The sequence below is a fragment of the Balaenoptera musculus genome, chromosome 16, assembly GCF_009873245.2.
Source record: "Balaenoptera musculus isolate JJ_BM4_2016_0621 chromosome 16, mBalMus1.pri.v3, whole genome shotgun sequence".
In the NCBI taxonomy this organism is placed as follows: domain Eukaryota; kingdom Metazoa; phylum Chordata; class Mammalia; order Artiodactyla; family Balaenopteridae; genus Balaenoptera; species Balaenoptera musculus.
Window position 1 is genome coordinate 66,233,780 of NC_045800.1, and position 26,737 is coordinate 66,260,516.

Consider the following 26,737-nt stretch of genomic DNA (forward strand, 5'->3'; position numbering starts at 1 on the left):
GTCATAAAAAAAAGAAAGAAAGAAAGAAGAGAGCAACCAAACCGATGAACAAATCCACCAATGATAACAAGTGCTAAAAAGTATACAAAAAAAACCCCCCAAAAAACAAAAAATGGACAGAACCCAGGACAAATGGTAAAAGCAAAGCTATACAGACAAAATCACAGAAAGAAGCATACACATAGACAGTCACAAAAAGAGAAAAAGGAAAAAAAATTTATATTAAAAAAAAAAGGAAGAGGGCAACCAAATCAATAAACAAATCTACCAATGATAATAAGCTGTAAATACTAAACTAAGATAAACATAAAACCAAAAACAAATTAGATGCAGAAAGCAAACCCCAAGTCTACAGTTGCTCCCAAAGTCCACCACCTCAATTTTGGGATGATTCCTTGTCTATTCAGGTATTCCACAGATGCAAGCTACATCAAATTGATTGTGGAGATTTAATCCGCTGCTTCTGAGGCTGGTGGGAGAAATTTCCCTTTCTCTTCTTTGTTCGCACAGCTCCTGTGGTTCAGCTTTGGATTTAGCCCTGCCTCTGCATGTAGGGTGCCTGAGGGCATCTGTTCCCTGCCTTTTGGGAAATCTGAGGTCTTCTGCCAGTGTTCAGTAGGTGTTCTGTAGGAGGTGTTCCACATGTGGATGTATATGTGGGGAGGAAGGTGATCTCCACGTCTTATTCCTCCGCCATCTTGAAGGTCCCTCAGCAACAAAGCTTTTAAAGAGACAATATAAAGAACCTGGAGAGGAGGATGAGAGAGAGGGAGTAGCCCAGATGACCTCTGGGTTTCTGCCTTAGGCTGGAGGTGTCAGTGCCTGAGGTAAGAAACAGATGGAAGAAAGGCAGGTTTGTGGAAGAAGGTTTCCACTTTGGGTATACTGTGTGAAGTGTCTATTGCCTATTCAGTTGAACATTAACTCTTTCCTTGACTTTCAAGACTTTTTGTATTTAAGCTACCACCTACTTCCTAGCCTTATTTGTGACCCAATTTCCTATTTTTACCCCGTAGTCTGCCAAACTTGACTATCTGCTACTCTCAGACAAAAATAATTTCCATCTCTTCCCCTTTGTACATGGTCCCCTTCACCTGGCTCGCCTTCCCCTCTATCTCTCATGCCAGAAAACCATCTGTCTTTAAAGGCTCTTTTTGGAAGCACTACTTAATCCTTGTGAATGTTTATCATCTCTTCAGCACTTTCTCTTTACTTATAAGTTTAAGCAGTTATTCTGCCTTTTATATTGCAGCTAGTTGTGTACCCTTCATATCACCATACTGAAGCTTCCTTATCTTTATTTTCTAAATGGCTAGGGTATTGTTTTGAACATAATATGTGCTCAATAAATGTTTATTGGCTTAAAAGGAAATAAAAGAAGATTGTATTTGGTTTTGGGGGAGTGCTGAATGTTAATCGAAGGATATGTATTTTCTGGGTTCTCAACACCTCAGTCTTTCCCAGTACTTTTGTTAACACAGTGAAAGTAGCTTTTGTAGGAAATAAGGAACAGTTGAGATTATCAATGACTTGAAGAAGGGTCTTTTGGACAACTTAATTTTCAGTATGTTTGGAGCAACTAGGGAAGCACATTTGAATTAGGAAAGATTAGAAAACTCTTTTATTTTTTGGTACTCTAAATTTCAATATATAAATATTACATACCATTAAAATACACCTGGTTTTATGGAATTATACACGTGCAGAATGAATAAAGTAGGGAATTTCTTCTTTTTATATTACTCAAAGTCTCTAATTTAGGACTACTTCAGTGGGGAGCTCATTCTGTATCTATGATGAAGCCTAATACAGATTTATAGACTGAAGAAAAGTGAATAAACCCAAGTTCTTTAAGAGTTGCACACCTGGGCTTCCCTGGTGGTGCAGTGGTTGAGAGTCTGCCTGCCAATGCAGGGAACACAGGTTCGAGCCCTGGCCTGGGAGGATCCCACGTGCCGTGGAGCGGCTGGGCCCGTGAGCCACAATTACTGAGCCTGCGCTCTGCAACAGGAGAGGCCGTGATAGTGAGAGGCCCGCGCACCGCGATGAAGAGTGGCCCCCGCTTGCTGCAACTGGAGAAGGCCCTAGCACAGAATTGAAGACCCAACACAGCCATAAATAAATAAGTAAAACAAATACTTAAAAAAAAAAAAGTAAAGTCCATTAATTAAAAAAAAAAAAAAAAAGAGATGCACACCTGAAGTCAAAGATTATCCATATTAGAGGGACCCCCTAAGGTCTGATAAAGAGGGAAAGGGATCAGTTGTGCACAGTGATAAAAGAAAGGCTAGCAAGATGTGGGCTTGGAGCCTACATTAGAATAATCTTTGCTGTAAATTCCAACTAAAGTTTTTGTGTTCCTTGTAAAAATATAACTGATTTTGTATTGAAAAAAGAAATATGAATTACTTTACAAAATAACTTCAGGGCTAATGTTACTGTTTGCTGGTAGTCCTTGAAGAGATGGGAGACTTTTTCAAATAACATATGCACCCTCCAACCCTTGGTGAGAATCATCTACTTTCAGGAGTCACAGTCACCTATGGGAGTCGGTTAGATCCCCATAGGTGATTTGGGGTAAAAAAAAGTTTTAGCTTTCTTTTTTTTCCCTACAGGCTTACCAAGCCATATTTACTTTCTGAAATAAAATGAATCATTGAAAGCATCATGACTTTAGTTTAATCAATATTACATAACTATTGTATGTTGGGGTATTTAAAAAGAAAGGTTAAACTTGAACAAGTTGCAATTGCATTTTTTTTTTTGATGGAAGCACAATGTTCTTATACAATGTTCTTTTCACATTTCTTACTTCTCTGGCATTTATTATAAGGAACGAAGCATTTCTGGAATGCTCATTTTAATTTCAAAGCTCAGGCTATTCTATGGAAAACATTTGGCGCTTGGAGGATCTAAACAATAAGAGAGGAATGTTCAGTGGGAAGCGTCATGAATTGTGGCACTTAAAATAAATTCTGAAGGAACATTTTAGACAATGATACTTATTGTTCGTTTTAGACAAATGTTTTAAACAAGGTGCTATAATTTATCTTAATCTGGGCAAGTATCTTTTAACTTTTGATATATAAATTAGATTGATAATAGTGAGATATTTGTCTTTTGGAATATGTGAAAACCCATGTAATAAATCAGACTTATTATCATCTTTACATAATGCATGATAAAGACACATGGCCCTACTTGACTGCTTGTAAAGCACATAGAATGTGCTTTGTTAATTGACTTCATCACATTTAGCACAGGGGACCCTAAGAGCAAGATATGGGTAGACCCAGAGAGAACATCTTTGACAAGGATTCCATGGGGAATGGACTAGAAAACACACATTAAATGGCATCCAATATTTGTGTCATGTTATGCATCTTAAAAAACACTTTATATTATTTAAACTTCATATACTCTTATAGGATAATATGGTTATTCTCATTTTCCAAGAAAGGAAATAAAGGCTTGCTACAAGGAACTCCAGTCTGGGTTGTGAATATGGGAATAAAGCAAATTAGAATAAAGAAGAGGGTCTTTTGGACAGGGGAAGGCAATAGCAGAGCAGACAAAAACAATTTTCATCCACATATTTCCCCCATAGCTTGTAAGTTCTTTCTCAGTTCCTGGCTAAGAACTGGGTCCAGATAACCAAATAAACAAATACCTAATGCTCCATTAATAATAAACAAGCAAAATCTCCAGGGACTGCAGAGCAGGAAGGATTATGTATAGTCTGTTGTCAAAGATGTGGTGCATATTTGTTAAAAGCCTCGGCTATTTGATGACATGCACCAGCCTAGCTTTCAATAAGAGTTTCAGGTCTTCTATTTTAAATACTGGATAAAAGTTTTGTTTTTTCTTTCTTCCTCTGCAATGGGGATCTTCCAGGTTTGCTTATGAAAATGTTAACCAAATTTTTTTTATTGGAATTCAAGGTTTAATTAAGAAATGGATATTTTTCACAATGTAATTTTGTATAAGGTTTTGTTTCCAAATATAAGTGCTTAATTTCTATCTCCAAACAATGCTCTTATCATGAGTTTATTCTTTTTTTAAAAAAAATAAAATTTTATTTATTTATTTATTTTTGGCTGTGTTGGGTCTTCATTGCTGTGAGTGGGCTTTCTCTAGTCATGGCAAGTGGGGGCTACTCTTCCTTGCGGTGCGCGGGCTTCTCATTGCGGTGGCTTCTCTTGTTGCGGAGCACGGGCTTCACGCGTGCGGGCTTCAGTAGTTGTGGCACGCAGAGTCAGTAGTTTTGGCCCGTGGACTCTAGAGCGCAGGCTCAGTAGTTGTGGCGCACAGGCTTAGGTGCTCCGTGGGACGTGGGATCTTCCCAGACCAGGGCTTGAACCCATGTCCCCTGCATTGGCAGGCAGATTCTTAATGACTGTACCACCAGGGAAGTCCCATGAGTTTATTCTTATTTTAAACAAATTTACAAAAGTAATACATGCTCATTATTAACATATTCAGGCAATTCAAAATATAGACATTAAAACGTCCCTCTGTTCAACTACCCCATTCATTAAGCCATTAATATAAGAAATATTTATTGAACAACTACTTTGTGATTGTTCTGAGTGAGGGAGAACAAACCACATTTCCTGTTTTCATGGAGTTTACATTTTAGTATTAGAAGGATGCAATAAACATATATGAACAAATAAAAAATATCAGGCTCTATAAATGTTCTGAAGAATTATAACGTGTAGTGAGGGGACAGAGTGGGAGAGGGTGGGGATTGGGGTGGTCAGGGAAGGCCTCTTGATAGGGCACTTAGAGGAGGACTTGATTGCTTGAGAGGCCAACTGAGTTGGGGGGAGTGTGGGAGACAGGTAAAAGAGTTTATAGAGGGCCAGAATGTAGATCATAGTAAGGATTTGGGTTTTGTCCTTCTGAAGTAACCACTGTTCTACATGTTTCAGAGTGGTTCTGCACCCCCTGCCCCAACATTAGTAATCTCTATTCTTAACCTACATATATTAATACTTACTGACTTAATTATAATTATTTTTGCCTCCCTCTTAATATAGATTGCTGGCTACAAAGTGATATAAATAATCATTTGCTATATATATATCAAATAATATATATGTGTATATTGAGTATTGTGTATTTTGCATTGGTCCAATAGTAAAACTTGATGAGATTCAATCTCTATCCCTCCTTCCTCCCTCCCCTCCTCACTCCCCCCATCCCTCCCTTCCTTCCTGTCTTTAGTTAGGAACTCTGTGGTAGCTGGTAATACTGCTTGGTGCCTTGACCTGACTTTTGGGAATGTACCAGTAGTGTTGCGAGTGAATCATGTTATTAAGAAATACTTCCTTTTGTTCTGGGCTATGATATCCCAGGGCTGTGTTCCTCTCACAATTTGTCTAATGAGTGACTTGTATTTTTCCAATTTTAGGTTACTACACTTGTAAATTGTCCCCAGAATCCTTCCAACAGGAAAAAAGGACGTTCAAAAAGAGCCAGAGTCCTTCTAGCTTCTGTGGAGGAAGCAACTTGGAATTTATTAGATAAGGGAGAGAAGATTGCTCAAGAAGCCACAGTTTTAAAGGAAGAGCTTATTGGGGCCCTTGAGGAAGTTCGCAAAGAAAGTGAGTACTCTGGTCCTGCTCAGGAGCAAACTGCTCCTGATGTTAGTTACCGAATTAGATTTGAGTGTTGTGTTTTAGTTGACTTGAGTTTAGTTAGTCTTTTGTAGAGCTCTGAGGAGCTAGCTGTTGGAGGCAAAGTGGCTCATTAGGCAGCTCCAAGACTCAGACCCCCCTCCTGGTCCTTCCTTTAGTTGTTCAGTTCTCCTCATGCCATAGTTTATCCATAATAAACAAAGAGAAATGTACAATTTTTGTCATAAAATGAGAAGTGACTAATGAAGATGAAGACATATTTTCCCATACATAAACAAATTATGAAGTTCCTTGTAAACAGTTAGAGATGGAAGTTTCAGACCTAGCCACCTCAGAGGTACATTTTTTATTTTTCATTATTCTGGAGGTTTAGATTTCCTAAACATAAAAATTGTTTTGCATAAACTATGTATAACTCATGTTGCTGCTATGTTAGCATTAAATAATGAGGGGAAACGCAGTGGGGAGGGATAAATCAGGAGCTTGGGATGAACATACACACACTACTATGTATAAGATAGATAACCAACAAAGACCTGCTATATAGCATAGGGAACTTTACTCAATATTCTGTGATAACCTATATAAGAAAGGAATCTAAAAAAGAATGAATATATGCATGTGTATACCTGAATCACTTTGCTGTTCACCTGAAACTAACACAACATTGTAAATCAACTACACTCCAAAAAAAAAAAAACCACACACACAAAAATATTACATAATAAAAGTGTATATTTCACCTTTTGATATCTTGAACAGTTTTATTATAATGAATGTCTCATTTGCAGGCTATTTTATAAAGAACTGCACAATATTCTTTAGTTAATGGAATGATTTTATACATCAGCTTGCTGCTAGGAACTATTTTGAGAGGATAAGGAAGCAAATTTTCCTGTTCAGCTTTGTAAAAGAGACTAGGGGTGTTCAAATATTTTCCTCTCCCCATCCCAAACATAAATTTAAGAAAATCAGGAAATTTTTGCTAATTAAATAATTAAAATGAATATACTAGCCACAATAAAGTTTAAGTCAAATACAGGGGAGTTTTTTGCTATAGTTATATATGATTTATATATTAAAGGGATTCTTTGGACAATATATAGAAAACATAATGCCTAAGATAATTTGAAATAAATTCATCATTCCTCCTTGCTCCCTACCACCTCAGACCTACTCTTTCTCCTATCTTCTCTGCTCTGGTACCATCATCCACTTAGTTACCAAGTCAGTTAGACTCTTCATTTTTATTCTACCCTCTCTTCCAATTAGCCGCCAAATTCAACAAATTCTATCTCCTTTTGTTTCTCAGATCTGTTCTCTCGTCTCCATTCCTAATGTTGCCTTCTGAATTCTGGATTACTGCCTTAGCCTTGTCCTATACCAAAGCCAAACATGTTTTTCAAAAATGAAAATATACTCATTTTACTTCCCTGGTTAAAATCATTTTAGTAACCTTTGAAGGATTAGGGGACTGTCTTTCTGGGTAAAGTTCAAACTTTTAAACCTAGCTACCACAACATTCCATGATTTGGCTTCTACTATTCTCTCCCTTCTCATTTCCTGATTCTGTTCCCCTCTCAAACTTCCTTCCAAGTAAGGACTCATAGCATCTTGAATGGTACGTGTTGCTTTATGCTTCTGTGCCTGTTACCAGCAATTCCCTTCACCTGGATTGCCCTTTTCACTCAGCCAATTCTTATGTAGCAAAACTCAGCCCAGGTCATCTTTCACAGGAAGTGTTTACTGACACCTTGATGCTGATATAGATGCCCTTCTTCTATGTCCTGACAGACTAGGCATCTCTTTTTCATAGCACTTGCCACCCCATACACCAGACATTGATTATTTGTTCAATAAATCTAGACTCAATTTCTTGCATTTTTTTTGACCACACCACGTGGCATGTGGGATCTTTGTTCCCCGAATAGGGATTGAACCCATGCCCCCTGCAGTGGAAGCGCAGTCTTAACCACTGGATGGCCAGGGAAGTCCCTAGACTCAATTTCTTCAAGGTGGCAAGCACCAAGTCTATTTGATTAGCGATGCCTGACATATAGCAGACACCTGGTAAATGTTTATTAAATAAAAAAAGAATCTAAGCATCATTTTATCATTTTATATTATAAAAATTTATAATAGATTTATCTTTGCTTTTATGAAAAATTATCTCTCATGGTTCCTTTTCTAAGTCTTTGGAAGGAATATGAAAGGAATATGAACCCTATTTGGTACTGTTTCTCTCGGAAAATGTGATCTATTTGACAACATAGTTTCCACAAGTCACATGGCAATAAATTTGTAAGCCATTGGTCTTTCCTAGAAGGGAACAATAATTGTAATAATTGTCAAGAAATGGTATTTGCTTTTTTTAAAAAAAGTAATCAACACTTTTAGCTCAATAAAAGTAAATTATTTTAAGGAAAAGTTCTCAAAGAGAAGTCTTTGGATTCTAGGATTATGCAGTGTGTCCTTCACTATGTTCTGTTATAATGTGTGAAATACATATATATGGCATATGCTGTATACACAACAAATACATTTGGTTAAAGATCACCAAGTGCTTTATACTCTGAATCTTTTTGACAAACTGCCAAATTGAACTACTGCCACTAGAGTGTAGGAAGAAAGCAGTGAAATGGCAAGTGGTTCTGGAATTTGGGGAATGGCCAATGCTTATCCTATGGATAGCAGAGATGGTGACAGTAAGAGCACTGTTCTCTAAGACTTGGAAGGAATTTTAGCTCAGTGGTGGAGTTGAAGTATCAGGAGAATGAGTTCTGATCCAAGCAATTCTGTATGATACTAGAAACATATTTTAAAGTTTTCCTGCTTTCATTCTTTTTTTTCTTTTCTTTGTTTTTTAAGAGCTTTGTCTAGTGGTATAATGTGAAGGACTAGTAAAGAGCAAATGATAAGTTTAATGCATTTGAAAAAGTGAAAAATATTGGAAGTAGAGGATATTTTCATCTATATATATATTGACTTATTTTCAAGAAGAAGAATTTTGAGAGTAATTTAGAGATTTTTTTCTAATAAAAACATAGTGTAATTTATATAGCCTTATTATAGGATTCTCTTTTATTCTGTTTTACTGCCTTTAGTGGCCTTAGAGCGTCAAAGTGATAAATAAAATGGGCCTTTGGTTACCTAAAGAATATGCTTGTAGAAGATAGGTATGGATAGTATTGGGTGGGAATGGTGAAAGGAAAGGTGAAACTGTCAAGATCCAGAAAACGTGGTCCACGTAGTGATTATATATGGTCACTCATGGTCTTATACAATGGTTAAGTATTAAATCTGGTATTTATTTAAATAGTTTTAGCATATTCACATTACAGTGACCTAGGAATTAGCTAAGAATTGTTCATAATGTCTAGATTATATATTTTGCCTATAGCATATTTACTACCTTTGTGTAGCCTCTGCTCCCCTACAGCAGACATTGCTTCTAAGTCACACAATTGCTTATACAATATGTATGGTTTTTTAGTGGTTTATTGAGAATGACATATATACAAAAAGTGCATATATTATCATGAACAACTCAATACATTTTCATTGTGAATACACTAATGTAACCTCCACCTAGATCAAGAAATAGAACATTACTAGAACCCTAGAAGCACCCTCTGTGCCACTTACTACTCCCTCACCTCACAAGTACCATTATCCTGGTTATTACATAAGTTAGTTTTTTTTCCCTCTTTTTGAACTTTGTGTAAGTGGGATCATACAGTATGCAGTCTCTTGAGCCTGGCTTCTTTTGCTCAATGTGTCTTACCATATAGTAGTTCATTTGTTTTCATTGATGAATAGGTCATAATTATTTATCCACTCTACTGTTGATGGATATTTGAGTTGTTTCCAGTTTTTGGCTTTAATGTACATCGCTATTATGTATGCATTACTTTTGGTGCATGAATGTAGACATTGCTATTGGGTTTATACCTAGGAAAGAAATTGCTGGGTCATAAGGTATACACTCAGCTTTAATAGACGGTACCAAGCAATTTTCCAGAGTGGATTTTCCAATTGACACTCTCATCAGTAAGGTATAAGAATTCCAGTGGTTCTATATTCTTGCTCACTTGGTGTTAACAAGTGTCAGTGTTTTAATTAAACTGTATGTGGTGGTATCCCATTGTAGTTTTTTTTTCTTTATTTTATTTTTTAATTGAAGTATAGTTGATTTGAAGTGTTGTGTTAGTTTCTGGTGTACAGCAAAGTGATTCAGTTATACATATATATTCTTTTCATATTCTTTTCCATTATGGTTTATTACAGGATACTGAATATAGTTCCCTGTGCTATATAGTAGGACCTTGTTGTTTATCTATTTTAGATATAGTAGTTTGTATCTGCTAATCCCAAACTCCTAATTTATCCCTCCCCCACCCTCTTTCCCCTTTGGTAACCATAAGTTTGTTTTCTATATCTGTGAGTCTGTTTCTGTTTTGTAAATAAGTTCATTTGTATCATATTTTAGATTCCCTATATAAGTGATATCGTATGGTATCTGTCTTTCTCTTTCTGACATTTCACTTAGTATGATAATCTCTAGGTCCATCTATATTGCTGCAAATGGCATTATTTCATTCTTTTTTTATGGCTGAGCAGTATTCCATTGTATATATATACTACCTCTTCTTTATTCATTCACCTGTTGATGGACAGTTAGGTTGTTTTCATGTCTTGCCTATTGTAAATAGTGCTGCTATGAACATTGGGGTGCATGTATCTTTTCTTAAAAAACATTTATTTATTTATTTATTTATTTATTTGGCTGCGCCAGGTCTTCATTGCGGCATGTGGGATCTTTCAGTTGTGGCATGCAGGATCTAGTTCCCTGACCAGGGATCGAACCCAAGCCCCCTACATTGGGAGAGCTGAGTCTTAGCCACTGGACCACCAGAGAAGTACCAGGGGTGCATGTATCTTTTTGAATTAGAGTTTTTTCCGGATGTATGCCCAGGAGTGAGATTGCTGGATCACCTGGCAACTCTATTTTTAGTTTTTTTAAGAAATCTCTGCACTGTTTTCCAGAGTGGCTGCACCCATTTACCTTCCCACCAACAGTGTAGGAGGGTTCCCTTTTCTCCACACCCTCTCCAGCATTTGTTATTTATTTATTTTTAAAAAATAAATTTATTTATTTATTTTTATTTTTGGCTGCGTTGGGTCTTCATTGCTGCACACGGGCTTTCTCTAGTTGCGGCGAGTGGGGGCTACTCTTCGTTGTGGTGTGCAGGCTTCTCATTGCGGTGGCTTCTCTTGTTGTGGAGCATGGGCTCTAGGTGCGTGGGCTTCAGTAGTTGTAGCACACAGGCTCAGTAGTTGTGGCTCACGGGCTCTAGAGTGCAGGCTCAGTAGTTGTGGCGCATGGGCTTAGTTGCTCCGTGGCATGTGGCATCTTCCCGGACCAGGGCTCGAACCCTTGTCTCCTGCATTGGCAGACGGATTCTTAACCACTATGCCACCAGGGAAACCCCAGCATTTGTTATTTGTAGACTTTTAAATGATGGCCATTCTGACCTGTGTGAAGTGATACTTCATTGTAGTTTTGATTTGCATTTCTTTAATAATTAGCGATGCTGAGCATCTTTTCATGTGCCTATTGGCCATCTGTATGTTTCTTTGGAGAATGTCTATTTAGGTCTTCTGCCCATTTTTTGATTGGGTTGTTTGTTTTTTTGTTGAGTTGAGTGAGCTGTTTGTATATTTTGGAAATTAGTCCCTTGTCGATTGCACTGTTTGCAAATATTTTCTCCCAGTCTGTAGGTTGTCTTTTTGTTTTGTTGATGGTTTCCTTTGCTGTGCAAAAGCTTATAAGTTTGATTAGGTTCCATTTGTTTATTTTTGCTTTTATTTCTATTGCCTTGGGAAACCCATTGTAGTTTTAATTTGTTCTTGTTATGAGTCTTTTTTTAGTTGTAGCTATTAAAGAATCTTCTCCCTTTCATTAATTTAAGCATTTTTGATATTCAGAAGTAATTTTGATAAATTCAAGTTAATCATTTTATTCCTTTATGGGTAGAGATTTTTCTGTTTTGTAAAAAATTTTGCCTATTACGAAGTGAAGAAGATATCCTCTTGTATTGTCATCTAGAGGCTTTATTGTTTTACCTTTACAATCCATCTGGAAACAAATTTTTATGAATGGTGTGAATTAGGGGTCATGATTCACTTTTTTTCATATGGGAATAAAATTAATCCAACATCATATAGATGCATACGGAAGTATCATGGTTCCAGTACCATTTATTGAAAAAAACACTCACAACCCTACTCTTTCTTAATTGAATCACTTTTGCACCTTTGCTGAAAATCAGTTGACCATATCTGTGTGAGTTTCCTTTGGAACTCTCTTCTGTTCCATTGATTCACATATCCTTATAGCAATAACACATTGTCTTGATTACTGTATATCATAGTAAGTATTGAAATAAAAATTATTTTGATTTGGCTATTCTAGGTCCCTTGCATTTCCATAAAATTTTGGAATCAGCTTCTCAATTTTTACAAAGAAACCTGCTGGGATTTTGATTGGGATTAAACTGGATCTATAGATCAATTTGTGCTGAACTGACATTTTAATAGTAATGAGTCTTCTGATTCAAAAACATGTAATTCATTTTTTTAATGATATTGTAAATGGTACTTTAAAACATTTTAATTTTAAATCTACCTTCAAATTCATGATACTTTTTTCCTGACGATACTTTTTTCCTGACTTCTCCAGTCTATTTTTAAGTCCATCCAGTGAATTTTTCACTTTAGTTATTATGCATTTTTATTTCTTTAATTTTCATTTGTTTTTTAAAAATAGTTTTTATATCTGTGAAAATAGAAATAGAAATAGTTTTCTTTAATTTCTTTCCAAATTCTAGTTCCCTGCTGAAATTTTGTCTTGCCATTACTTTTCTTGAACATCTCCATTACAGTTAATTCCTATATCTGACATGTCCAATATGTGGCTCTCCTGTAGGTTTGTTTCTATTGTCTATTTTTCCTTTTGGTTTTTAAAGTAACTGATTTTGTCTCCTGGTGTCTTGAATAGTTTTTGATCAAATGCTGGGCATTGTGGATGAAAATTTTAGAATTAATTTTTAAAGATTATTCTATTTCTAGCTAGCCCTTACTCTTGGCTGTAGCATCTCAGAGGTCTCAGTTGAAAGTATAGGATATTTAACAGGACATTTCATCTTAGGCAGTCTCAGAACTCCAATTTTATCTCTCTGACTTCCTGAAGGAGGGAAAAATTCTTTGCTTAACATCGCATTCTCTCAGCTGCCATTGTTTTGGCTTCTCTCTTGTTCAGTCTCTCTGCCATTTGGTTTCTTATAATCGTATACAGAAAAGTCAACTTCAGGTGGATTTAGGATCTAAAAGTTAAAAACTCAGTGAAAAATAAGGGTGAATATTTTTAAGGCTTTGGATGTTCAACAGGATTTATTAAACATGAAACAAAAAACTATAAAGAAAAGACTGACATTTTATTATACCAAAACTAAGAACTTTCTTACATCAAAAAAATTTTTAAAGAAAATGAAAAGACACCCTTAGAAAAGATATTGGCATAAACACAACAAGGGATTAATAACAAGAAACATAAAGAACTCTCATAAATCAATAAGAGAGACAAAAGAAAAATGGGCATGCAAAGGTTTTTACAGAAGAATAAGTACCAACAAAAATACAAAGAGATGTTCAACCTCATTAATGATCAGGGACATGCAAATGAGATACCATTTTATGCAATTCAACTGGCAAAAATTTAAAAGTCTAACGTGTTACAAAGACTTCAAAGCAATAGTATCTTTTATACATTGCTTATGGGAATGTAAATTGGTGCAACTATTTTGAAAAACAGTTTTGGTATGTCACTTTAGTCAAATGCCAATGTTCCATGTACATATAGGTATGCTTCTGGACTCAAATCTATTATATTTCTGGTGTTGTGGGTTTGTAGAAATGCAGTTGTCTTTTTAAGACTGGCGCTTCTTGAGGTATTACCTCTAAAATGAAACTTTGGATAGTAATTTCAAAAAGAGGGAAACATTTGAGACATGCAAACACACATGGTCTGTTTCTTTGGGATCTTTATAATGGTAAGATTATGGTACTTTATTTGGTTTATGTTAGAGACAAATTTTACAAAAGTGGTGTGACACAGTATATGGCATTTGCTGTTAATACACAAAATTGCAAAGAACAAAGAATTGTTTTAACAGAGATTATACATACTTTCTGTTCATAAACATTTAGGAATATGTGCTGTTCTCAGGTCTCTAATTCTAAAGATGCTACTTTTTCTAATATGTAGAAAGATAAGTATAGTGATATATGGTCTGTTGTGGAGGCTGGGATAACTACACTTTGAAGTTTTGTTAACATCATGAACCGTCTTTCATAATAAATTCTAGAGATAAATAATAAACAAAGATATTATTAGTTTTGCTGTTTGGAAAAAAAGATAACTAATCATCTGGGTTTAGCAAAAGTCTTAAAGGTTTGTCAGTTAAATCAGAGTCTTTTTCCTTAGAACATTTAAAAATAATATTTAGTTTTCTCATGTAAACATTAACTGCTTTATCTTAATAATTACACATTTTTAGATTCTTAGTAAAAATTACACATTTTTAGATATAAAAGTATGGGTTCCTTAATGTATAAAGGGATAATTAATTTGATATTTCAAGAGTGTTCAGAGAAAGGTTACAATTCAACTCTTTTGTACACTGCCATACAAACCAAGGTGCCTACACAGGTGGAGCACAGCACCTATCAAATCCCCATATATTGATACTTTGGTTTAAATTTTCTGGAGCTGGAACGTGTAGTCTAACATCAGTAGTCTTGGCAGTTTATGCCTACCAGAGCCAGCAGTTGGAAACACGTACTGTGGCCTTCGTATTTATGTATGTCAGATGGGAGAGGACTTGCAAATTTGTTGGAATCCTGCCACTGCTAAAATATTTCCCCATCTATTTTTAATTGTGGGCCTCCACCAAGGCCACCATGAGCCAATAAATGAGGAGCTTTTTAATCCATCAGGAGCCCTCTAATTAATATAGCTCTTCTTCTCAAATATGGGGCTAGGTATTTTATACTAAAAGAAATGCTATGCTATCTAGTCTATTAATGTAGGAGCCTCCCAACTAATGGCATGTTTGTAAAGCTTAGGCCAGCAGCAGCTGACAACTTGCCCCACTTTGCATGGCTCATGAGTATTTCTAGCAGGGTAGATGATGTGGCTTGTAGCTAGGGGACTATCTCCCTTCCCAGTGAGAAGTAAACAAGCAAAATGTACACATTCCTCTTGTGCATAATATACGTATTCAGGGTATTTAAAAAAGTTTTCCCTCTTTCTACATTTCCATAGTTCTTTACCTTCATGATTTGCAAGACCCTAGGTTTGCATTTTTTTTTCCCAGCAGGAATTAGGAATGAAGACTTACTATCATCCATATTAGTCAGAGAAAACAGTTACTTCTAGAGAGTGTTATTCCTGGAAAATGGTATCTTGAAAGTGTAATTAGTCTTCCTATCAGGATACTTGAGTACTCAAACAACAAATGCCATTATAGAATTCACAATAATGAACCTTTAAAATGTTACCTATTGCCTTCCTGATTATTCAATGCATTTTTTTTTTTTTTTGGTAGAGGGAAATAAGTTGTTTCCTAGGGAAAGTAGAGATTTAAGAAATTTACTGGTGTCCATTTCGGGTGACCTGAGTTGAAAGATCTTATCTTTTGAAACTCAGATCTATGGAACATTTTTTTTTTTTTTGGTTGGTTTTTGCTTTCTCTTTCTCTCTTGTTTTTAAATTTTAGTCCTTTTATTGATTGATTAATTGATTGGCTGTGCCACATGACTTGGGGGATCTTAGTTCCCTGACCAGGGATTGAACCCTGGCAGTGAGAGCTCGGAGTCCTAACCACTGGACCACCAGGGAATTCCCTATGGAACATTTTTTAATAAAAGAAAATAGCAGTTCATTTTTAGTTAACCATCCCTAAGTAACAGGTTAGCTCCAACCACTCTGCTCAACAATGTTGCAGTTAGGACTTAGATAAAATGTTTGGTGTTTACCACCACTTACTCACAGCCTATATATGGTTTCAAAGGCAACAGCTGCTGCTTTGTTATTTCCATCTATTGCTATGTTGATGTTGTGTGTATTTAACTGTTATTATAAGAGTGTTCTTAGATAAGCATAAAGTCACAAATACTATAATCTTTTCCACCAAGTACAGTGTGCTTTAGGAATTGCAGTTCATTCTTCATTAGAAAGAGGATGATGAACTCTTGTTGAAACACATTTTAACATGCATGCATGGTGTCTTGTAGCTGGCAGAATGTTTATGGAAACACTTCCATTGAAGACTGATGAGCTAATTAGCTACATTGCTTGTAAACTACTAATTGCTGGAAAACACTCAACATGGCATCCCTTAGCATTCACTTGAAAAATCTGCAGCAGGCTTTTCTTTTTTTTTAATTGAAGTATAGTTGATTTACAATATTGTGTTGGTTTCAGGTATACAGCAAAAGTGATTCAGTTATATATATATTTTCAGATTATATTCCATTATAGGTTATTATAAGATATTGAATATAATTCTCTGTGCTATACAGTAAATCTTTGTTGCTTATCTGTCTTATGTATAGTAGTTTGTATCTGTTAATCCCAGCAGCAGGCTTTTCTTATGGTGCATTTGATATCCTCAGCAAACTCTTCAGAGTCGCCCATCTTGAAGTGCTGTGTAGGCAGTTGGGAAGTACTTAATGTGTGTGTGCAGCCATCTCAATTTCAATCACTTGATATGCTGGACCTATGACATACAGACAGGCTGATATTTTGAGAAATACCAGTCATGTCAGTTTTGAAAGTAAGAGAAATTCTGTAACCCATATACCGTTTACTTTGATGTATAATTCAAAGACAGGAGCAAAGATTAAACGCATGTTAACATTAATTTGTAAGTGATGAGTCCTAGAAACTAAAATTTGGTCTGAAACCTCAGCTAGTAGAGTCTGAAATCAAAGGCATGATTCATATATTAGCCATAGCTTTGCTAGTGTGGCACTTTGCTAGAGGGATGGTACTGTGCTGTAGTTATTTCATAAGTGTGTGTAAAGGTAACAGAGTAGGTGTAATGCTGACAAGTAATCTAAAGTTTATGCTTGGGAATTCCCTGGCGGTCCAGTGGTTAAGACTCCGTGCTTCCACTGCAGGGGGCACGGGTTCGATCCCTGGTCGGGGAATTAAGATCCTGCATGCTGTGCGGTCAAAAAAAGAAAAAGTTTATGCTCGTGGAAAACAGGTCTGAACATTATTGTTTTGTTGCAAACTCAAGTGTTAAAGAGTGCTTAAGCTGTCAGCAATTTCTCAGGGTCAGCAATAAGTATCTTAGGATTTCTGTCCTTGACTTTTTCTTCTCATCTCTTTCTTCAGTTTCAAAGGAAGTGGTGTTCCTTTTTACACTTTAAAACTAATCTTTCCAATCATTACTTGGATCCTAGCTCACCCCTTCTCCTCTGTTGAGAGACTTTTATTCTACAATTATCTTTTTTTTCCTCTAGGCTGTACATTCATATTCCTTTTTACTGGTTCTTTCTTCACTCATATTAGCTTACCCCTGCCTGATGATTGGCAAATATTTAATAAAAATTGTATTTCCTTTTAGTCTACAGTACTTTCTTCTTAACTCCTAATGCTATTTTACCTTGTCTGTTTTTCTGCTTTGACCTAGTTGTTTAATACGATTAATTTGCACAATTTTATTTATTTACTTTTACTTTTTAAATTTTTAATTAATTTATTTATTTTAATACATCTTTATTGGAGTATAATTGCTTCACAATACTGTGCTAGTTTCTGTTGTACAACAAAGTGAATCAGCCATATGCATACATATATCCCTATATCCTCTCCCTCTTGAGCCTCCCTCCCACCCTCCCTATCCCACCCCTCTAGGTCTTACAAAGCACCGAGCTGATCTCCCTCTGCTATGCGGCTGCTTCCCACTAGTTATCTATTTTACATTTGGTAGTGTATATATGTTGATGCCACTCTCACTTCGACCCAGCTTCCCCCACCCGCTCTGTGTCCTCAGGCGCATTCTCTATGTCTACGTCTTTATTCCCGCCCTGCCACTAGGTTCATTAGTACCTTTTTTTTTTTTAGATTCCGTATATAGGTGTTAGCATACGGTATTTGTTTTTCTCTTTCTGACTTACTTCACTCTGTATGACAGACTCTAGGTCCATCCACATCACTACAAATAACTCAGTTTCGTTTCTTTTATGGCTGAGTAATATTCCATTGTATATATGTGCCACATCTTCTTTATCCATTCATCCGATGATGGACGCTTAGGTTGCTTTCATGTCCTGGCTATTGTAAATAGAGCTGCAATGAACATTTTGGTACATGCCTCTTTTTGAATTATGGTTTTCTCAGGGTATATGCCCAGTAGTGGGATTGCTGGGTCGTATGGTAGTTCTATTTGTAGTTTTTTAAGGAACCTCCATACTGTTCTCCATAGTGGCTGTATCAATTTACATTCCCACCAACAGTGCAGGAGTGTTCCCTGTTTTCCACACCGTCTCCAGCATTTATTGTTTCTAGATTTTTTGATGATGGCCATTCTGACCGGTGTGAGATGATACCTCATTGTAGTTTTGATTTACATTTCTCTAATGATTAGTGGTGTTGAGCATCCTTTCATGTGTTTGTTGGCAATCTGTGTATCTTCTTTGGAGAAATGTCTATTTAGGTCTTCTGCCTATTTTTGGATTGGGTTGTTTGTTTTTTTGATATTGAGCTCCATGAGCTGTTTGTATATTTTGGAGATTAATCCTTTGTCCGTTGTTTCATTTGCAAATATTTTCTCCCATTCTGAGGGTTGTCTTTTCATCTTGCTTATGGTTTCCTTTGCTGTGCAAAAGCTTTTAAGTTTCATTAGGTCCCATTTGTTTATTTTTGTTTTTATTTCCATTTCTCTAGGAGCTGGGTTCAAAAAGGATCTTGCTGTGATTTATGTTATAGAGTGTTCTGCCTATGTTTTCCTCTAAGAGTTTGATAGTGTCTGGCCTTATATTTAGGTCTTTAATCCATTTTGAGTTTATTTTTGTGTATTTTTGTGTTAGGTAGTGTTCTAATTTCCTTCTTTTACATGTAGCTGTCCAGTTTTCCCAGCATCACTTACTGAAGAGGCTGTCTTTTCTCCACTGTATGTTCTTGCCTCCTTTGTCATAAATTAGGTGACTATATGTGCGTGGGTTTATCTCTGGGCTTTCTATTCTATACCATTGATCTATATTTCTGTTTTTGTGCCAGTACCATACTGTCTTGATTACTGTAGCTTCATAGTATAGTTTGAAGTCTGGGAGCCTGATTCCTCCAACTCTGTTATTCTCTCTCAAGATTGCTTTGGCTATTTGGGGTCTTTTGTTTCCATACGAATTGTAAAATTTTTTGTTCTAATTCTGTGAAGAATGCCATCGGTTGATAGGGATTGCATTGAATCTGTAGATTGCTTTGGGTAGTAGAGTCATTCTCACAGTATTGATTCTTCCAATCCAAGAACAGGTTATATTTCTCCATCTGTTTATGTCATCTTTGATTTCTTTCATCAGGGTTTTATGGTTTTCTGAGTACAAGTCTTTCGCCTCCTTAGGTAAGTTTATTCCTAGGTATTTTTTTCTTTTTGTTGCAATGGTAAATGGGATTGTTTCCTTAATTTCTCTTTCTGATTTTTCATTGTTAGTGTATAGGAATGCCAGAGATTTCTGTGCATTAATTTTGTGCCCTGCAACCTTACCAAATTCACTGATTAGCTCTAGTAGTTTTCTGGTGGCATCTTTAGGATTTTCTATGTATAGTACCATGTCATCTGCAAACAGTGACAGTTTTACTTCCTCTTTTCCAATTTGGATTCCGATTATTTCTTTTTCTTCTCTGATTGCCATTGCTAAGACTTCCAAAAGAATGTTTTATAAGGGTGGTGAGAGTGGACATCCTTGTCTTGTTCCTGATCCTAGTGGAAATGCTTTCAGTTTTTCACTATTGAGTATGATGTTGGCTGTGGGTTTGTCATATATGGCCTTTATTATGTTGAAGTAGCTTTCCTCTATGACCATTTTCTGGAGAATTTTTTATCATAAATCGGTGTTGAGTTTTGTCAAAAGCTCTTTCTGCATCTATTGAGATGATCATATGGTTTTTATTCCTTAATTTGTCAATATGGTTTATCACATTGATTGATTTGCATATATTGATGAAGCCTTGCATCCCTGGGATAAATCCCACTTGATCATGGTGTTATGATCCTTTTAATATGTTGTTGGATTCTGTTTGCTAGTATTTTGTTGAGGATTTTTGCATCTATGTTCATCAGTGATATTGGTCTATAATTTTCTTCTTTTTGTGATATCTTTTTCTGGTTTTGGTATCAGGGTGATGATTGTTTCGTAGAATGAATTTAGGAGTGTTCCTCCCTCTGCAATTTTTTGGAAGAGTTTCAGAAGGATCAGTGTTTGCTCTTCTCTGCATGTTTGATAGAATTCACCTGTGAAGCCATCTGGTCCTGGACTTTTATTTGTTGGTAGATTTTAAATTACAGTTTCAATTTCATTACTTGTGATAAGTCTGTTTATATTTTCTAATCCTTCCTGGTTCAGTTTTGGAAAATTGTACCTTTCCAAGAATTTGTCCATTTCTTCCAGGTTGTCCATTTTATTGGCATATAGTTGTTTGTATAGTCTCTTATAATCCTTTGTATTTCTGCCGTGTCAGTTTTGATTTCTCCATTTTCATTTCTAATTTTATTGATTTGCGTCCTCTCCCTTTTTTTCTGATGAGTCTGGCTAAGGGTTTATCAACTTGGTTTATCTTCTCAAAGAACCAGCTTTTAGTTTTGTTGATCTTTGCTATCGTTTTCTTCATTTCTATTTCATGTATTACTGCTCTGATCTTTACAATTTCTTTCCTTCTACTGACTTGGGGTTTTCTTTGTTCCTCTTTCTGTAGTTGCTTTAGGTATAGGGTTAGATTGTTTATTTGAGGTTTTTCTTGTTTCTTGAGGTGAGATCGAATTGCTATAAACTTCCCTCTTAGAATTGCTTTTGCCACGTCCTGTAAGTTTTGCGTCATTGTGTTTTTGTTGTCATTTGTTTCTATGTATTTAAAAATTTTTTCTTTGATTTCTTCAGTGATCACTTGGTTATTTAGTAGTGCACTGTTTAGCCTCCGTATATTTGTGTTTTTTACTGTCTTCTTCCTGTAATTGATTTCCAATCTCATAGCGTTGTTGTCAGAAACGATGCTTGATATGATTTCAAGTTTCTTAAGTTTTCTGAGGCTTGATCTGTGACCCAAGATGTGATCTATCCTGGAGAATGTTCCATGTGCACTTGAGAAGAAAGTGTATTCTGCCACTTTTGGGTGGAATCTTCTATAAATATAAATTAAATCTATCTGGTCTATTGTGTCATTTAAAGCTTGTGTTTCCTTATTTATTTTCTGTTTGGATGATCTGCCCATTGGTGTAAGTGGGGTGTTAAAGTCCCCTACTATTATTGTGTTACTGTCGAGTCCCCTTTCATGGTTGTTAGCATTTGCCTTATGTATTGAGGTGCTCCTACCTTGGGTACATAAACATTTATAATTGTTATATCTTCTTGGATTGACCCCTTGATCATTATGCAGTGTCCTTCCTTGTCTCTTGTAACAGTCTTTATTTTAAAGTCTATTTTATCTGATATGAGTATTGCTACTCCAGCTATTTCTTTTGATTTCCATTTGCATGGAATATCTTTTTCCGTCCCTTCACTTTCAGTCTATATGTGTCCCTAGGTCTGAAGTGGGTCTCTTATAGACAGCATATATATGGGTCTTGTTTTTGTATCCATTCAGCCAATCTGTGTCTTTTGGTTGGGTCATTTAACCCATTTACATGCAAGGTTATTATTGATATGTATGTTCTTATTACCATTTTCTTAATTGTTTTGGGTTTGTTTTGGGGGTCTTTTTTTTCTCCTGTGTTTCTTGCCTGGAGAAGTTTCTTTAGCATTTGTTGTAAAGCTGTTTTGGTGGTGCTGAATTCTCTTAGCATTTGCTTGTCTGAAAAGGTTCTGATTTCTGTGTCGAATCTGAATGAGATCCTTGCTGGGTAGAACAATCTCGGTTTTATGTTTTTCTCTTTCATCACTTTAAGTATATCCTGCCACTCCCTTCTGGCCTGCAGAGTTTCTGCTGAAAAATCAGCTGATAACCTTATGGGGATTCCTTTGTATGTTACTTTTTGTTTTTCTTTTGCTGTTTTTAATATTTTTTCTTTGAATTTAATTTTTGTTAGTTTGATTAATATGTTCTTGCTGTGTTTCTCCTAGGGTTTATCCTGTATGGGACCCTCTGCACTTCCTGGACTTGGGTGACTATTTCCTTTCCCATGTTAGGGAAGTTTTCCACTATAATCTCTTCAAATATTTCTCAGACCCTTTCTTTTTCTTTTCTTCCTCTGGGACCCCTATAATTCGAATGTTGGTGAGTTTAGTGTTGTCTCAGAGGTGTCTGAGATTGTCTTCAATTCTTTTCATTCTTTTTCTTTATTCTGCTCCTCGGCAGTTATTTCCACCATTTTGTCTTCCAGCTCACTTATTCGTTCTTCTGCCTCAATTATTCTGTTATTGATTACTTCTAGTGTATTTTTCATTTCAGTTATTGTGTTGTTCCTCTCTGTTTGTTCTTTAGTTCTTCTAGATCTTTGTTAAACATTTCTTATATTTTCTCAATCTGTGCCTCCATTCTATTTCCGAGATTCTGGTTCATCTTTACTATCATTACTCTGAATTCTTTTTCAGATAGATTGCCTATTTCATTTTCATCTATTTGGTCTTGCAGGTTTTTACCTTGCTCCTTCATCTGTGACGTCTTTTTTTGTCATCTCATTTTTTGTTCTTGTTGTTGGGTGGGATTGTGTTCCTGTCTTACTGGTTGTTTGGCCTGAGGCCTCCAGCACTGGTGTTTGTAGGCTATTGGGTAGAGGTGGGTCTTGGTGCCAAGATGAGGACCTCTGGGAGACCGCACTCCAGTGAATATTCCCTGGGGTCTGAGGTTCTCTGTTAGTCCAGTGGTTTGGACTTGGAGCTCCCACCACAGGAGCTTTGGTCTCAGGGGGTGGGGGACCCCACCTGGGACCTGTGGGGGACCCCACCCCAGCAGGCTTCCTGGGCCCGAGTGGGTGGGGCAAATGCTCTCTGCTCCTCTGGTCCTGGAGGACCCCTCCCACCTGCCTCTCCTGTTCTCCCCCGGCCTCCCTCCTGTGCCTCCAGGACCCATGTGGCCTGGAGGGGTCTTTGGAGGGCAGGCGACCCAGCCTGGGAACTCAGCAGGTTTCCCGGGCTCTAGTGGGTGGGACCAATGCCCTCTGCTCCTCTCCAGCTCCTCTGGTCCTGGAGAGCCCCTCTCACCTGCCTCTCCTGTTCTCCCCCTGGCCTCCTCCTATGCCCCCAGGACCAATGCGGCCTAGGAGTTGGGGGGGACATGGTGTGGGAGCCCAGCAGGCTTCCCGGGCCTGAGTGGGCAGGGCCAACAACCTCCGCTCCTCTCCCACTCCTCCGGTCCTGGAGGGCCCCTCCTGCCTGCCTCTCCTGTTCTCCCCCGGCCTCCCTCCTATTCCCCCAGGACCAACGTGGCCCAGAGGGGGCCTCTGAGGGCAGAGGACCTGACCCGAGAGCCAGGCAGACTTCCCTGGCTGATTGGGCAGGGGAAACGCTGGGCGCACTCCCCTGATCTGAGCCCCCGAGGGTCCTTCCAGGCATGGGAACCCCTCCCCCCTCTCAGCCACCCCTCGGGGCACCGGTCCTGTCCGGCCTCCACTTCTCCTCCCCTCTCAGTCCCCTCATGTCCTACCAGTTCACTTGCGGGTTCCTCCTGTCTCCTTGGGTGTCGAGGTCCCCCACCAGCACTGGCAGGTGCCCTAGTTGTGGGGAGATGTGAACTCTGCATCTTCCTACACTGCCATCTTGACTCTGCCCCTCTAATTTGCACAATTTTAATTCTCTTCAACTCATCTGCTGCATTTGGCATTTATTTTTTCACCTCGAAATTTTATCCTTTTCTCTTTTAAGACGCTGTGCACTAAATTGTCCTAATACTTCTCCACAATCCCCTTCTTTTTCCTTGTGGACTTCTTCCTCTTGTCTCCTACGATTTTTCTTAAGTCTTAGTCTTGGTCTTCTCTGTCCTCTCTTCTCTCCTTTTTTTTGGGGGGGAGCATTTTCATTCTCATGACTTTAATTATAACTGCTTTGGTGACAACTTCCAGTTATCATATAAAACTCCAGCGCCAAACTCTGAGTGCTTTTCAATCATTTTTCTATGTTAACACATTGAAAATCATGCTCAACTCACTCCCGCAAATAGTGGTCATTCTTGGGAATGTGTGATTCTCAACACACTTGTTGAAACTCTATTCACTTTTTCTCCAGTGAGAAGTGGTACATACTGTGGTCAACACCACTGCTCTAACCATTTACTTTTTGTCTTTTTTTGTGTTACCTTATGCTTTTCATGTATAAATTGAGCTCATCATCTTTTTTTCACGAGTCTTTTACAAACTTTTATACCTCTAGCATCATCAGACTTGAATTCTCAGCACATTTGACACAGCTGATTATTTACTTCTTTCTTAAGCACCCTGTTTCCTTGAATAATGGAGTACCACACAGTCCTGATTTTCCCTCTTTAACTCTTTAGCTACTTCCTCTCAGTTTCCTTTTTGGTTCAGCCTTTTTAAAATGGTCATCCAATGTTGGAACTCCTTAAAGCCCGATCATTGATTGCATAGGATGCATGGAAAGCAAAGTGGGAAATCAACTTGTGATGATAGATTTGGGATAGATTTTGGAGATCCTTGAAGCAAAGTAAGGACACGGAGGCATCAAAGGAAATTTTGAGTCAGACAGTGACAGGACTATATCTGTGCTTTAGGGAGATTTATCTGGCATTAATATATAGAAGATAGAGAAGTTACATCACCATAGTGCCTATCTAGTATTAATGATAACAAAAGCAACTATAATAATATTAGTATTTATGCGTCCTGGTGAGATAGCACATAAAAAGTGTTGATCACAACAGTGGACACCAATATTAATCCTGACTATAACCATGTTAAGTAGCTAATACTGTTATCGCTATTATACAGTTGAAGAAACTTAAGCCTAGAAAGAAAAAATGACTTGCCTAGGGTCACCCAGCTAGTTGGCAGAGTTTGGACTGTATTTCATGATGCTATACTAAAGAAATATTTGTTGACAGTTTTGTAGTTTTACATATGTATTTCCCTTTATTTTTGTGGTCGTTTAATATACTGTAGTCTTATTTATCCAAGTATCTTTGAAATAGCTTGAGAATAATGTTCTAGTACAGCCTCAAACTGCTCCTTGAAAAACTAGTGCTCTTGGAGATGTTAAGAGCTCTTCTGTGAGAAAAAGCAGTTACATAAATTTATAGAACTTTAGATTAAAATTTTAAAGCAGGATTCTTTACCAGAGGATCTCTCAGTCAGTGCTTTAAAAATGCTAAGTTGTATTACAAATCTCCAAGAGAGGAATAGATTATAGTCTATATAGATTGGTTGGGTTCCCTGGAAGCAGAAACTGAGATGGGAGTTCTTGTGCTAGTGATTTACTGAAGGAGTCATCTTGAGTTCAGCCTCTGAGAGGGTGAAAGAAGCAGGGTGGGGCAGGGAAGAAGCTGAGCAAAGCTGAGCTAAAGCTGCACTGTACAGTATGGCAAACACTAGCTACATGTGGCTCCTGACCACTTGAAGTGTGGATAGTGTGTGTGACAGAGGATCTGAATTTTTAATTTTATTTAATTATAATTTAAACTTAAAAAATGGATACTTGATTCCATTTTTTAAACTGTGAGTTTAATGAAATCTAAATATAGATCAACTATTTCTTTTTTTAATCTTTTAAAGCTTTTATTTTCATAATGATGTGAAGTGATATACAAAACAAAGTACAATCCAGAATTATTACATTAACTTTGATCTAGGATTTAAAAACCTCTGAAGAAAAGAAAAATTTGTTGGATTGAGTGATTAAAGATCAGCTATTTCTTGCAAATCAAAACTACAATGAGGTACCACCTCACACCAGGCAGAATTGCCATCATTAAAAAGTCTACAAATAATAAATGTTGGAGAGGGTGTGGAGAAAAGGGAACCCTCTTACACTGTTGGTGGGAATGTAGATTGGTGCAGCCGTTATGGAAAACAGTATGGAGGTTCTTTAAAAAACTAAAAATAGAATTGCCGTGTGATCCAGCAATCCCACTCCTGGGCATATATCCGGAGAAAACTTTAATTCAAAAAGATACATTCATCTCAATGTTCATAGCAGCACTGTTTACAATAGCTAAGACATGGAAGCAACCTAAATGTCCATCAACAGATGAATGGATGAAGAAGATGTGGTATATACATACAATGGAATATTACTCATTCATAAAAAGAATGAAATAATGGCATTTGCAGCAACATGGATGCACCTAGAGATTATCATACTAAGTGAAGTAAGTCAGAAAAAGAAAGATAAATACCATATGATATCACTTAGATGTGGAATCTAAAATATGACACAAATGAACATATCTGTGAAACAGAAACAAAACTCACAGACATAAAGAACAGACTTGTGTATTTACCACAAGGTTCACTGCAGCTCTATTTACAATAGCCAGGACATGGAAGCAACCTAAGTGTCTATTGACAGATGAATGGATAAAGAAGATGTGGCACATATATACAATGGAATATTACTCAGCCATAAAATGAAACGAAATTGAGTTATTTGTAATGAGGTGGATGGACCTTGAGACTGTCATACAGAGTGAAGCAAGTCAGAGAAAAACAAATACTGTATGCTAACACATATATATGGAATCTAAAAAAAAAAAAAAGGTTCTGAAGAACCTAGGGGCAGGACAGGAATAAAGACGCAGATGTAGAGAATGGACTTGAGGACACGGGGAGGGGGAAGGGTAAGCTGGGATGAAGTGAGAGAGTGGC

At 37.0% G+C, this 26,737-nt stretch overlaps 1 protein-coding gene across 1 annotated transcript in view; it reads left to right on the plus strand.

Moving 5' to 3' along the window:
• CTNNA3 (catenin alpha 3) overlaps positions 1-26,737 on the plus strand; it is a 1,729,751-nt gene that overhangs the window by 111,611 nt on the left and 1,591,403 nt on the right. The window contains 1 exon segment of the mRNA XM_036828186.1: positions 5,417-5,609. Within this exon segment, the coding sequence (XP_036684081.1) occupies positions 5,417-5,609 (193 nt within the window).